The sequence below is a fragment of the Dermochelys coriacea genome, chromosome 12 (genome assembly GCF_009764565.3).
Source record: "Dermochelys coriacea isolate rDerCor1 chromosome 12, rDerCor1.pri.v4, whole genome shotgun sequence".
In the NCBI taxonomy this organism is placed as follows: domain Eukaryota; kingdom Metazoa; phylum Chordata; order Testudines; family Dermochelyidae; genus Dermochelys; species Dermochelys coriacea.
This window is the reverse complement of record NC_050079.1, coordinates 41,534,243-41,549,800: the sequence shown is the minus strand read 5'-3', so window position 1 is coordinate 41,549,800 and position 15,558 is coordinate 41,534,243. Positions and strand designations below refer to the sequence as shown.

The 15,558-nt window shown below is 42.3% G+C and overlaps 1 protein-coding gene across 7 annotated transcripts in view; it reads right to left on the bottom strand.

The window, feature by feature from the left end:
* The window catches only part of NFAT5 (nuclear factor of activated T cells 5), a 162,069-nt gene that overhangs the window by 101,323 nt on the left and 45,188 nt on the right, over window positions 1–15,558 (bottom strand). For 5 of the 7 annotated variants that reach the window (XM_043495159.1, XM_043495160.1, XM_038368777.2 and 2 more), the window contains one exon: window positions 275–400. In XM_043495159.1, coding sequence (XP_043351094.1) covers window positions 275–332 — 58 coding nt within the window. In that variant the 5' untranslated portion in view covers window positions 333–400. Of the gene's footprint in view, window positions 1–274; window positions 403–15,558 lie in introns of those variants that run through there. The other 2 variants (XM_038368778.2, XM_038368780.2) reach the window with 1 other exon arrangement.

Here is a 15,558-nt window from a genome sequence, read left to right as displayed (position 1 = left end):
AGGAGTTAGTACACACCTATGGTGTTGAAGACTGTACCAGTGGGAAAAGCACAGTATTACATTTCTTGGTTGCAAGTACATTATGCATGTAATGCAAGTACGATTAAGGTAAAATTTTAATGTAATGTATATCAGTTTGATTGTTAGTCTCCTAGAATGAGCTCTCATTTATTTCTTCATGATCGTCTCAGATTCCAAACTTTGCCAGCACTGTTCATGTTGGCCAGAATACTACTCATCTTAAGGATATAACTGAGCAAAGTGGAATGCTTACCAGCAGCAACTACAGCTGGAGGCGGCGAACCTGCCTCACCACCGCTTGTTTGGCTCATGGATGCTACAGATGTTTCTCTGGAGGGTGGTAACTGCAACTCCTTTGGGAGGAGGTCATAGACAGATTCTAAGAGAATAAAAAGGAGAAAAGGGGTTTAAATGCAGAGATCAACTGTCATTTTTATAAACATGGATTAGATTAAAGATTTTAGTCTAGGAATATAGACCATCGATGTGGCATCTCAAGAAGCTTCATAAGAAGTTCCATAGGCAAATTTCTTGGAGATCACTGACCCAGAGAATCAAGTTGATTTAAAAAAAATTAAACTTGAAATATACAAGTTTTGAAGACTGAGCAAATTTGTATTTTCCCTTTCAAGGCACAGAGCGACCATCTATGAAACTGCAACACATAATGGGTGTCTTTGAAACAATACAGATGATGAAACCCAGAACAAAGTACTTGAGATCTGGAAACAAAACTACTCTCGGTATTCAAGCAGTGGAAATAGCTTCCAGTGGAGAACAGAATAACATTTAGGAAATAATGTAAAACCTTCCTATTTAATAAATCTTTTTCACGATAACCAGAATGATGGTAACAACATATGTCACCTCTTTCCCCCACAACCAAAAAAAAAAAAAAACCTATCCCAAACAAAGATTCTATAAACTGAAAGGGTATCAGAAAAGAGCCAGAACCCGCTAGAGATGCTGTTTTATGTGGAAGGCCCTCAGACTCTACGATAATGTGTGGCAGTATAAAAATTAAGTATTTTTGTGAATGTATCTGTTGTGAAACAGTTATGGCTGCTACACACCACATGCCTGACACAAAACCATAACAGCAAAGTTCAAGATATTAAGTCACCTAACACCAAATTCACTCTGCTCTTCCACTTTTACTGTTGATTCAAAGGTAAACTATTCATCTCTAACATGATTATTTAAAATGAGCCCCATAATAAAAGCTGCCATCTATCTACTTTACAGTGTATTTATTAGCGCATTCTGTAAAGCCAGAAACATGGGTCTTTAGTAAGATATTAACAGGCAAGTACGGGGCCATCTCTACAAAAGTGATGCACAAATGCATACCATTACTGTTTCATGCACCCAATTTAGGCATACAAATGCTCTGATGTACACATCCAAATGGGTTTACATGTGCATTCCAAAATGCCAGAAAACCTTGACTTCACCTGTATCACGATACTTATATGCCTAAACCAGATTAATGCACATAGAATTTTGCACATTTGAAAATTTGTCCAACAACAAACAACCATGCTGTCCAATCAAACCTAAAGTAATCAAGACTTGCACAGCATTTCTTCTGTAAGAGGAACTTCATTTAATTACAAAAGTACAGTCAGGCTGACAATGCAACTGACTAAAAACCTCTATCCAGAGTCAATTCTATAATGAATGACATACTTATATGTTCAAGACAAAAAAGGTTTGAGAAATCTAACCCTGAATAACTATAAGACATATATAGTAATTGCTTATGTCCCTCAACCTCAGAAGCTCACTAAATGGGGAAGAGCGAAGAAACTCTCACTGATTTGGATAGTAAATGGCCTGTGAATAAGAAAGTTACTTATCTTCATAATTTGAGATATGTAGTCCCTATCTGTGTACCGCTATGGATATAGATGCGCTCCATGCCCGTGGAGCCACAGAATCTTGAAAGCAGCGTCTGTTGGGCCACACATTTGCCCTTGCTCTCCTGGTACTTCCAACCAAAGAAACAAAGGGTGGGGCAGACCAACAGCCTCCCCAGTTCTTTCTCTACCATGAATCCAAAGATGGGCCAAAGGAGAGGGGAAGGAGGACAGGTAGTAGAATATAGCTAGGGACCACACATGTAGAAAATCCTCCAGTTATGAACGTAAGTAACTTTCTTTTTTTCTTTCAAGTGCGGGTCCTGATGTGTATTCCACTGTGGGTGACTGACAAGCAGTACTCACATAGGAGGGTAAGAAGAGGCAGATGGCAGAACGGTTTGAAGGACTCTCATTCCAAAGGACGAGTCAATGAAAGAGTCCTGTCTTAAAGCATAATGCCTCACAAACATGTGGATGGAACTTCACATAGCTAATTTGCAAATGTCACACAGAGACACATCTTGACGTGATACCATTGATGTCATGTGTGTTTTCATGGAATGAGCCCTCATGCTTAGGAGGGTCAGGAAGATTAGACAGTTGATAGCAAAGTAAAATACAGCCCAAGATCCATTTAGATACTCTATGAGAGGATTCACCTTGACCTCAAACTTTTTCTGCTATGGAGATAAACAGTCTTGGAGATTTTCTGATTGATATTGTTCTTTGCAGGTAAACAGCAAATGCTTGGCACATGTTAAGGAATGAAGCCTCCTCTCTTCTGCAGATGTGTGCGCTTTTGGAAAGAATACATGTTAAGTGAACTGACTGGTTAAGCTGAAATTGTGAAATTTCTTTGGGTGTGAACCTAGTGTAGCCTTTTATTTTATTTAACATGAATTACATAATGTGGTATTACACCACTGGGGTTTGGCTCTGGTAGCTACAGTTTCAAGTTTAACAGAGCGAAAGTCACATCTGCTACTTGCTTCAGAGTTAGAGTCTCTCAGAACACAAAGATCAAAGGTAGTGACCACATACAGTCACAAGTACAAGGTCTAGTCTATTTTACAAGTTTATTAAAGTTACAATTAAAGTTATGATTGCCCAAGCATACAGAAATTCTATACAGACCTATGCACAAGTCACAAATATAGTTATAAGAACATAACATAAGAATGGACATACTGGGGCAGATCAAAGGTCCATCTAGCGCAGTATCCTGTCTTCTGACAGTGGCCAGTACCAAATGCCCCAGAGGGAACGAACAGAACAGGTCATCATCAAGTGATCCATCCCCTATCACCCATTCCCAGCTTCTGGCAAACAGAGGCTAGGGACTCACATCCTTAACAACAGTGTCAGGGTCTGTTGGGTCTCTCCTGGCTTCATCATCAGTAGAGGAATGGTGGAGTCTCTCATAGGGAGCTCAAATATTCCTGTTCTAGGCATCCCTTTTATAATGTGATTCTATCTATACCTACATTCAGCACAAGTCCATAAAAATGTCAACCCTCTTTTTTCTTACTGGTCTGTGTCCACTGGAAACTTAAGGGACCCCCAATTTTCTATAGGCTGCGTAAGTTCCCTTTATTCTCATTAGTGCTGACACAACCTGTATCCTGTGGTTAAAACATGTTGGAGATAGATGCGCCTTTACAGTGTTTTTATGATCTAATATTCATCTTCTGAGTAATTTTTTGCAATCGTACCAGTTGGTATCTCTTTTCCCATAATCTTAGGGCATCGGGTTATCTTCCGGTCATTTATGTCATCATTTCTTGTCTCCAAGACCTAAAATTGCTAAGGTAAAGTCTTGCAGGCCTCAACAGGTTTCTCATGTTTCAGCTGGTCTTACTCATGTCTAATACTTGGTTCCTCTAAATACTGATCAATCTTATACTTTTATAATCCTACAAATTAACTCTAACATACAATGAATATATGTAATATAACATTGATTAATCATATCACACAATAAATGGATAATGAACTAAAATCATTGGCTACACTAGGAGGTAAGTGCAATGAGACCTTCTCTATATGGAATATAGCATAAGGTGGATCTGCCATCAGAGCTAAGTTAAGTAGCATTTTCTAGAGGAATCCTTTCTACTATTAATAAGGATGCTTTGTACAGCTTCAGGGCATGAATGTTCTAGAATCAATGCCAATCCAAAACCATGATCTGAGATGGAATGGTTGGGGATTGGGGTGTCTGATTTTGCCCTTCCCATGGATCAGAAGATCAGAAAAAAGGTGAATGTTGACTGGTGACTGAGATGACATACATAGGAGACTCGGGAACCAACATTGTTTGGGTCAGTGGGGGTGATGAGGATGACTTGTGTCCTGTCCTGATGAGTCTTCCATAAGACCCAAGGTAGGAGGGGTAAGAGAGGGAAGGCATAGTTCAGATGGTCTGGCCATGGAAAAAGTACATTATCACCATGAGAGTGACATCTTAGGGCTCCTCTGGAGTAGTATATGTTGCACTTCCTGTTTGCCAATAGGTCCTTTATGGGGGTTCCCCATAGAGCTAAAATAGTGCTCACCATAAAGTTGTGTAACTCCCACTCAAGGTCAATAGCGAAGTATCTGTGAGAGAGTCTGCTAGCACATTTTTGATACCTAGAAGGTAAACTGTCTCTCCTGGGATTTATCGCTACCTGCACTTGTGTCATGCTAAGTATGATTTGTATCCCAAACTCAATATCACGGGGCCTGTTTGCTTAAACTAATATTGTGGGTGAGAAGAAATGAATGTACAGCTTAATATTTAACTTTTTTAGCCAAAAAAAATTTGAACAATCATGTGGCACCAGAAGACACATTGTCCTTGTAGGCAATAAACAGGTTTTTAGTCTATTTCAGCTTGTAATACTTTAATCCTCCCAGTCTATCAGCTAGCTAAGCTATGCATCTCCTTGATGCGTGTAAGAGTAGAAATGGAAAGCTAGACTTGGAAAGAAGTTCATCTGGGCTCATCTTCATTTGTGAAGTACTAACTGTATTAGCACGCCAAAAAAAGCATGCAAGATTTCAGACACAATATATTTTGACACACCAACCTGAGACATTTATTCACCTAAATATTCTGAATCAAAATATCTGTCCAGAAGATTTAAATCCTGAGCTCTATTTCTTAATCCAGAGTTTTAAAGGTACATTTTTATTTATTTATTTTAAATAGCACCTTACAAATTACAAAATACATATTTAACCAAAAGGCAAAGAGAACAGAAGCATGAAAGGAAGTTCGAGACCTAGGCTATTTTCAAATGAGTGCACATATAAACACTCCAGTATAAAATAATGGGAATTACACCCATAGAAAAGACTAGACCCTTTAGCTTAAAATCATATAATGTAGATCTGTGGTTCTCAAACTTCACTGAAAACAAAAATTACTACACAATGCCAGGAGACAGGGACTGAAGGCTGAGCCCACCCAAGCCCTGCCGCCCTGGGTGGGGGGGCCAAAGCCTAAGCCCAAGGGCTTCAGCCCCAGGCCTGTAACCTGAGCCCCGCCGTCTGCAGCTGAAGCCAAAGACTGAGCCCCGCTGCCCAGGGCTGAAGCCCTTGGGCTTGGGCCCTGGGCCTCAGCAAATTTAACATCAGCCCCGGCGACCCCATTAAAACAGATTTGTGACCCACAGTTTGAGAACCCTGTAGATTAACTCACTTACATAATGCCATTGCTATGCATTGCACTTTACAGACTTGTGAGAATAGAGTTTCTCTGCGCTAGAGAGATTACAATCTAAATGGAAAAAATATATTAAAAAGAAAGGAGAAAGGATAAGCCTCAGTAACTGACCAAAATACATTTGGCATTGTAACACCACTTTCCCCAATCCAGAGCTGACACACATCTGCTGCCTCAGCTTCTCCACTGCCAACAGTCTTCCCCAGGCTTGTAGGCCACTGTGGAACTTCTAGCTCTCTGGTCAAAGTTCAAAGTCCATCGCTCTTGGGGTAAAAACAAGTTCCAAATGAAGTCCAGACAAAACACAGTGCTTCCAACCATCTTCTTTACTGGGTCCCAGTCCAGTCTGTCCTGGCCCAAAACTACCCTTTACAGGGGACAGACTACCCTCTTCCACGCACACCTCATCATAAGGGAAAGAAGCAGCAATCCCTATATTACTTTTTAAAAAAACAGGTTTCAGAGTAGCAGCCGTGTTAGTCTGTATTCGCAAAAAGAAAAGGAGTACTTGTGGCACCTTAGAGACTAACAAATTTATTAGAGCATAAGCTTTCGTGAGCTACAGCTCACTTCATTGGATGCATTTGGTGGAAAAAACAGAGGAGAGATTTATATACACACACACACAGAGAACATGAAACAATGGGTTTATCATACACACTGTAAGGAGAGTGATCACTTAAGATAAGCCATCACCCACAGCAGGGGGGGGAAAGGAGGAAAACCTTCCATGGTGACAAGCAGGTAGGCTAATTCCAGCAGTTAACAAGAATATCAGAGGAACAGTGGGGGGTGGGGTGGGGGGGAGAAATACCATGGGGAAATAGTTTTACTTTGTGTAATGACTCATCCATTCCCAGTCTCTATTCAAGCCTAAGTTAATTGTATCCAGTTTGCAAATTAATTCCAATTCAGCAGTCTCTCGTTGGAGTCTGTTTTTGAAGCTTTTTTGTTGAAGTATAGCCACTCTTAGGTCTGTGATCGAGTGACCAGAGAGATTGAAGTGTTCTCCAACTGGTTTTTGAATGTTATAATTCTTGACGTCTGATTTGTGTCCATTCATTCTTTTACGTAGAGACTGTCCAGTTTGGCCAATGTACATGGCAGAGGGGCATTGCTGGCACATGATGGCATATATCACATTGGTAGATGCGCAGGTGAAGGAGCCTCTGATAGTGTGGCTGATGTGATTAGGCCCTATGATGGTATCCCCTGAATAGATATGTGGACAGAGTTGGCAACGGGCTTTGTTGCAAGGATAGGTTCCTGGGTTAGTGGTTCTGTTGTGTGGTGTGTGGTTGCTGGTGAGTATTTGCTTCAGATTGGGGGGCTGTCTGTAAGCAAGGACTGGTCTATCTCCCAAGATCTGAGAGAGCGATGGCTCGTCCTTCAGGATAGGTTGTAGATCCTTGATGATGCGTTGGAGAGGTTTTAGTTGGGGGCTGAAGGTGATGGCTAGTGGCGTTCTGTTGTTTTCTTTGTTGGGCCTGTCCTGTAGTAGGTGACTTCTGGGTACTCTTCTGGCTCTGTCAATCTGTTTCTTCACTTCAGCAGGTGGGTATTGTAGTTGTAGGAATGCATGATAGAGATCTTGTAGGTGTTTGTCTCTGTCTGAGGGGTTGGAGCAAATGCGGTTATATCGTAGCGCTTGGCTGTAGACAATAGATCGAGTGGTATGATCTGGATGAAAGCTAGAGGCATGTAGGTAGGAATAGCGGTCAGTAGGTTTCCGATATAGGGTGGTGTTTATGTGACCATCGCTTATTAGCACCGTAGTGTCCAGGAAGTGGATCTCTTGTGTGGACTGGTCCAGGCTGAGGTTGATGGTGGGATGGAAATTGTTGAAATCATGGTGGAATTCCTCAAGAGCTTCTTTTCCATGGGTCCAGATGATGAAGATGTCATCAATGTAGCGCAAGTAGAGTAGGGGCATTAGGGGACGAGAGCTGAGGAAGCGTTGTTCTAAGTCAGCCATAAAAATGTTGGCATACTGTGGGGCCATGCGGGTACCCATCGCAGTGCCGCTGAGTGTCCACTTCCTGGACACTACGGTAAGGTAATTCCAGCAAAGATAGGGAAGTATTAATGCCATTGAACAATGCACTGTTAAGATCTCATCTGGAATACACTATATGAGTCAGGTCACCCATGTTCAAGAAAGATAAATCCAATCTGGAACAGGTGCAAAGAAGAGCTATGAAGATGATCAGGGGAATGAAGACCTTACCTTACAAGAAGAAATCAAAAGAGCTAGGCTTGTTTAACCCAGCAAAATAAAGGCTGAGGTGATATGATTGCTCTCTATTCAGGACGGTAAACACCAGGAACAGAGAAGAGATATTTAAGCTCAAGGACAATGTTGGCACCAGAACAAATGGGTATAAACTGGCTGTGATACAAGTTCTCTTTCTAGTGCTTTTACCTTAAAAATAAATAGGCTGCACAGGAAGTGCTGTGTGGTATCTTATAACTGTTGCCAATGACATTATAACTGTCTCTGAGGGGAGAAGCAAGCAGGCCTGTCTAGGCAGACTGTCTTTTGCTGGAAATAAGAGAGAGAAAACAGGGACCTGTTTGGTCAGAATGAATAGTCTTGGGTCTCCACTCAAGAGAGATGACGGCCAGGAGAGCTGGAAGCTTGAGAGCGGTTGCCCTTTCTGAACCATAAAGGAGAAATATAGGTGCAGTTGCCCTGAACTTGCCATGAATATATTTAGGCTGGAAATTAGAAGAAGGTTTCTACCATCAAGAGGAGTGAGGTTCCGGAACATGCTTCCAATAAGCATAGTGGTGGCGAACAACTTACTGGTTTTAAGATGGAGCTTGATAAATTTGGGACGGGATTATATTTCTGGATTGCATGTGACAGCAGAGGACTGGATTCGATGACCCAGGAGGAGCCATCAAGTCCTATGTCCCACACTAAGAGATCCCCAAAATGCATAATTCTCTGCTCCCACAAATGCTACAGATTGCATGGTTTGCAATGGTATCAGTTATTCGTCACATTGCATTCTGAGATAGCGTCAATGAACCAAGAAGTTTCAGGTAGGCTTCTCAGGTAAAAAAAAAAACACACAAAAAACTAAAGGTTTCAGAGTAGCAGCCATGTTAGTCTGTATTCGCAAAAAGAAAAGGAGTACTTGTGGCACCTTAGAGACTAACAAATTTATTAGAGCATAAGCTTTCGTGAGCTACAGCTCACTTCATCGGATGCATTTGGTGGAAAAAAAAAGTTTTTTTCATTTGCTGGTGATGGCTTATCTTAAGTGATCACTCTCCTTACAGTGTGTATGATAAACCCATTGTTTCATGTTCTCTGTGTGTGTGTATATAAATCTCTCCTCTGTTTTTTCCACCAAATGCATCCAATGAAGTGAGCTGTAGCTCACGAAAGCTTATGCTCTAATAAATTTGTTAGTCTCTAAGGTGCCACAAGTACTCCTTTTCTTTTTACAAAAAACTAAAGTTAACATATTTCTGTGTTGCATGATCCCAACAGCCTGAACAGAAGCATAGTTGTCAACATGGGGGGGAAGAGAGAAAATCAGGTAAATTTCTCCAAATACACTATAGAATTTGGGAGCCACAAGAAGTTTGTCTGTGTATTTTCTGGTTAATTATTGGTTATTTTAAATATGTCTTAATTCAGGACTTCAAAGTGTTAAGTGTTTGGATTCTCATCCAACTTCCTGGAGGCCCATAATCTTTTATTCCCACAAAAAACTAGCTACACAAAAACGTGCCAAGCAAGAGGCAGCAGTGACTATTCCCCACTTACCATCTCTATGAGCCTCTGAGTTCTCCACTGTGACTCAGTTAGCAGGGGTAGAAGTCAGCAGCCAGCTTCCCAGTAGCTCAGCAGAACAGGCCCTAGCAACAGACCACCAGCAATTCTTGTGGCCAGGGCTGTTAGTACCTGGAATAAGTTTATAAAACCCAAAACCGTCTAAATCAAAATTAATCCCATGGTAGCTATGTTGGAGGGAACACCTCAGCAAGTACTTTTTCTTTTAATAATTCAGTTCATGATTAAGACATTTTAGCAACTAGGCCTAAAATCGGGGGGCTTGACATAGCATATGCAATTCCCATTATTATGTCTGTCAAGAATTACTCCTCAGTACAAAAGCAGTATTGCCAACTCAAGATTTTATCATGAGTCTCACAGCATCTGGTGCTCTTCTTTAAAGTCCCAATTCCTAGAATCAATTAGGCAACAATCTCACTTTTAATTTTTTAAAAAGTAATTCTTTACACTTCTGAGTTGCAGAATAATCTTTAAAACATGACCAGAGTGTACCCCAAAAGCTAAAGACGGGGGCAGAGGGAGCAGGCAAACAAACAACACAACACAAAATGTGTTATTTAAAATTTCATTTAGTCCATTTCGTGATTTTGGGAAGGCTGTCTGATTTTTGAATGCCTGAACTCAATACTGTGAAAGCCAAAAGATGAAGTACAAAAAAGAAGTTTGTGTCCTGGACTGCTACTAATTCCTAATGTGACACAAATTTTGTTTTAAAAAACCAGAGGGGTATTTATACACCATAAAGTAGGATGGGTTAATTTTTATAGAGGTTTTTTTTGGGGGGGGAGGGGGGAGTTGATAGTTTTATTGCTTGTTTCACTGATCACTTTTAATGAAAGGTTTCTTCTGGACCTCAGGCCCAAAAATTTCATTTGAGGAAGGCAGCCTGCAATTGCTAAATCAAATCAAATATAAGCTTTGGTTTATCAAGATCTCTTGGGCTTCTCCCATCAGCATAGGTAATCCACCTCACTAAGGGGTGGTAGCTATGTTGATAGAAGCTCTTCCACTGACATAGCACAATCCACACTGGCAGTTAGGTCGATATAACTGAGTCACTCAGAAGTGTGGATTTTTGAAGTAAGTTGCTAGTAGTGTAGACCAAGCCTTATTCTGTGGGACAGGAAATTAATACTGCTTGGAGTATAATGTAATAGCTACCATCTGATTCAAGTCTTGATATACTTCAGCAGAGCAGCTGAAAATTGAAAATGTGGCCTATCAGAGTACAGTTTTATATTAATGTAAAGACTAGAGCTTGGATGGGGGATATGGGGTTGAGGGAATGAAAAAAAGGAGCTCTTAACTTTTCTCAGACCCTCCAGGTTCAATAGGACTTTGCAGTATAAATAAATCACATCATGGATTGTTGCTTTACAATTCTTCTAAGGCAGTGTTTCCCAAACTTGGGACGCCAATTCTTCAGGGAAAGCCCCTGGTGGGCCGGACCGGTTTGTTTACCTGCTGTGTCCGCAGGTTCGACTGATTACAGCTCCCACTGGCCGTGGTTTGCTGCCGCAGGCCAATGGGGGCTGCAGGAAGCGGCGCGGGCCGAGGGATGTACTGGCTGCCGCTTCCCGCAGCCCCCATTGGCCTGCAGCAGCACACCGCGCCCAGTGGGAGCCGTGATCGGCCAAACCTGCAGACGTGTCAGGTAAAGAAACCGGCCCGGCCCGCCAGGGGCTTTCCCTGAACAAGCGGCATCCCAAGTTTGGGAAACACTGGTCTAAGGAATCTAAAATATAATCACATATCTTTAAGAGAGCACCATCCCAACCAAATCATATTTCCAGTTAAACTTTTTTTTTTTTAAATATGAAAAGCATTTTACGTTTTACTAGGCCAGTGTTAAGTATACAGCACTCTAAAGAGCACTGAAGTGAAAAACCTGAAGCTGAAATTAACCAGAATTCCAAAGGTTCTAGAATTTCTATAAGGCATCTGTGAGACTCAAAGCATCAGCCTATATCAGCATGTCCCTATGATAACAAAACATTCCCTAGACTTGCCATATTTTTGCATTCCCAGGAAGAACACAGAGGGCCAATGGAAACTAATCCTTGTCTTGGGTGATGAGACACTGTGACCCATGGCCAGAAAGAGTTAAGCAGCTTGCAGGCTAACTGACCCAGATTCAACCTTTAGGGACATATTGCTACACAATGTTGTGTGTTTACAAAAAAACTATTAGAGATTTTAACAATGTAATCAAACAGTCCTTGTCTATGCCTTATCTTAATCCCTGTAGCTAGTTACCAGTGATGCTTAGGAAATAGGTCTATTTCAAAGTCTCCATGATTGCCTACTGTTTGCCTAAGGACACCAAGCTCTCAAGAGGAGGCCTGGAACTGTATAAAAACCGTTGGGTCCTGATCCTTTTTATCTCAGATCTACTTGATGCTTTCTGCAGGGGAAGCTCGAGTTGTAAGACTGAGATCTCCAGTCCCACCTGGATCACCCTGAATATGAACATTGGACTATAACCTATGGCAGAGGTGGGCAAACTACGGCCACCGTCCGGCCTGGCCCTTGAGCTCCCGGCCGGGGAAGCTAGCCCCTGGCTCCTCCCCTGTTGTCCCCCCTCCCCCGCAGCTTGAGCTCACCATGCTGCCAGCACTCTGGGCGGTGCGGTGGCGTGGTTGGCTCCAGCTGGACTGCACGGCTGCCAGTCCCGCTGCTCTGAGCGGTGTGGTAAGGGGGCAGGGAGTGGGGGGGTTGGATAAGGGACAGAGAGTCCATGGGGACAGTCAGGGGGCAGTTGGAGAGGTGTGGGAGTTCCAGGGGGGCTTGTCGGGGGCAGGGGTGTGGATAGGGGTCGGGGCAGTCAGGGGACAAGGAGCGGGGGGGTTGGATGGGTTGGGAGTTCTGAGGGGGGCAGTCAGGGGGCAGGGACCAGGCTGTTTGGGGGGGCACAGCCTTCCCAACCCAGCCCTCCAAACAGTTTAGGAACCCATATGTGGCCCTCAAGCCAAAAAGTTTGCCCACCCCGACCTATGGTCTAATTCTGAAAGAACTCTTTGCAACTACAAAGCTCACTATCTCTACTATGAATCTGATCTCAGAACTGTACTCATGTCTGTATGTACACTAATCTTTTAACCAATAGTCTCTCTTTTCTTTTTTAATAAATGTTAGTTTAGTTAATAAGGATTGGCTGTGTGTATTTGGGTAAGATCTGAAATATTCATTAACCTCGGAGGCTGGGTAGAACTTTCTTATGATGAATAAGATTTTCAGTAATCCTCATCATATTTGACTTGGGGTCTGGGCAGAGGCCTAAGGCTGGGTTGTTTTAAGGGAACTGTGTTGCTGGAATCTGGGTAACCTGTGAGGTATTATAGAAGCTGTTTTGTGCTGGCTTGGCAAATCTAAGTTTTGGAATATCCACCGGCTTTGAGGATTGTCTGCCCCATTCTTTGCAGTTCACCCTAGTTGTGTAACTTCAGTGTGGCTCCCCTGTGATTCCGGTCACAGATACATTGTAACCCATGGATCACCCTCTAACCCCATATCCACCATTTTTATATGATGTTGCCTGATTTTTAGATTATGTATTAATTATATGGATTACTTAAGGATCCCCACTTATCACTTTGAGGGTTGACAGGTTCTTGCCCCAAGATCAGGCCAAGTATTATTCAAATTATTATATAGTTCGGAATCCCAATGTGCACAGTGCAACACTCACACTATAGCAGAGGTCTCAAACTCAATTTACCTTAGGGCCAGTGCCAGTCCTCAAATCCTCTTAGCAGGCCAATAATGTCACTGAAGATGGTGTTCAGAAAAGAAAACACGTATATTGTATTTTTTATTTCAAATTTCTTAGAAATAATAAAAAACTGTCATATAACTTTATATGGTTCTCTTGCCAGAGAGTTTTTAGTGTTTGCCAGACACCTGGCAACGCTTCAGTTCTGTCTGTTTGTTGACGTTTGGCCTCAGTGACTGAGCAGTTGAAACATTCAGGATTGCAGCAAGGTGGGCATCAGATAGTTGTGTTCGGGATTTTGACTTGTTTATATTCATTGTGGAAAAAAGTAACGCTGTCTCCATGGCTGACTCTGCCTGGTGACTAGTGATGGTATCTGTGTCCCTCTCACCCAGCCAATGGGAGCTACGGTGGGCAGCACCTGCAGCAGACATTGCTGGCAGCTTGGCCGCATGCGTCTCTCCTCCTTGGGCCGCAGTGGTGAGATTCTCGGGCCGCAGATGGCTCGCGGGCTGGGACTTTGAGACCCCTGCACTATAGGAACTCTTATATTTACAAATATAGTTTATTAATACATTTAGCAATCACAAACACCCCAACTCAGTAAGTAGATAGAGATACTACAGAATGTACATCTGCACATCCATATACTCAGACCATCTTCTGTAGAACAACCTGAAATGTTAGCCATCATCTTCCTCATCACCATCACCTTCCCATCGTCATCAGTGGCCGTCATTTTGGCACCTCCCAGCAACATCTCTTTCTCCTACCGCTCCTAGGCTGGGATGTCACTTTTATAACACACTACGCTGACCCCACTATGTTTGATGCATATTCAGTAGGGGATTTTTCCCCCTTTTCCTTATTTGTGTTTCCTCACCTTACTAATGTCGGGGTGTCTTTTTCCTATAGATTAGTATACCAGTGATCTCAACTTATTATCATACATGTCCATTTGTTACAATGGCCCTTGTGTTTAGGTATCACATTTGTAATTTCTGTCCTAACTGGTTCTTTCGGTTCTTTCCAAGTTCTAAGATGTGGTGTACCTGTTAAGTTTTAAAAGGGTCTGAACTTAGGAAAGCCCCTACGCCAATCTGCTTTAATGCATCCTCTATGTTAAAGGTCGCAGGCATATATGGACTTATGCTTTAGTTCACACCATCTATCTAGGTGAAAGGTCCCAAACATATCTATGCTAATTTCGCCTTAGCTCAACATACAGGATGTGGCTTGCAGGTCTCCTTCTGTTACAGCCAAAATTATGATATATGTTGTACAAAGTATGCCTTGTGAGATATCATTTGAAAAGTCATAATCTGTTGAACATCACTGTAATGAAGTTATGAGATTTTGCTATATGTTTGTTTGTTACTGAAACAAGCTGAGTCTATTATCCCAGACTAGGTTCTTAGAGATAGCAAAAGGACTGTAAACAAAGGCCTTGCATGTCATCCCCGAAGAGGCTTCAAACATCGTGTACACAAGTGTGAGCAAGAAATTTACTATTCACCTGAAAGACATTTCAAATCTCATACACCACAGATTGATTGTCTGCACCCAAGCTGGGAGGGTATTCCTCACAGAGGAGAAAGAGGATACAAAATAGGAGACACTGGCTTCCCCGTTACCTTCCCCACCTCGACACAAGGAAGAAAGATCTTTTGGAAGACAAAGAGAAACATCATTGAACTGTGGGAGGCACGGTCCGAAGCTGAAGGGAGACAGTCTGTGAAATGTATTTCAGCTTATGGTGAGGCAACCTGTTTTGCTTTTTAGAACTATTGCAATTTTATTTACACCCCGTTCCACCCCAGGCCCTACTCTCACCCCTGCTCCATCTCTTCCCACCCACTTTCGCCCCCTCCCCCGCACCGTGCCCCATCCCCACTCTTCCCCCTCCCTCCCAGAGCCTCCTGTATGTCATGAAACAGCTGATTGCGGTAGGAGGGTGGGGGAGGTGCTGATTGGCAAACCAGCAGGCGGGCAGGAGATGCTGGGGGCGGGGGGGAAGCTGGCTATCAGTGAGTCAGCGCCTATGAATACTTTGCACATATACAGTCCTTTAACTTGCCAAACCGTTGATCCATATATGTACTACCTCCAGTAACCAAATCTAAGAAGATGAAGTTAAAACTCCAACCTATGTATATCTAGGCTTCCAACTCAATACTACATGCTAACTACAATACAAATGAGACAGAGAATAATTCTGAAATTATGACAAGATCATTATATAAATCAGTGGTATAAACTTGCCTGGAATATTTTGTTCAGTTCCAGTTGCCCCATCTCAAGAAATATATGGCAAAAAAGCAGGGGCTCAGAGAATGAGAATTATTAGAGCCCTGGAAAGTGCTTACGTGAAGAGAGACTGAGAAGATTTGGACTGTTTACCTTATGAAGTAAACAAGAGGACATGATAAATGTATACAAAATA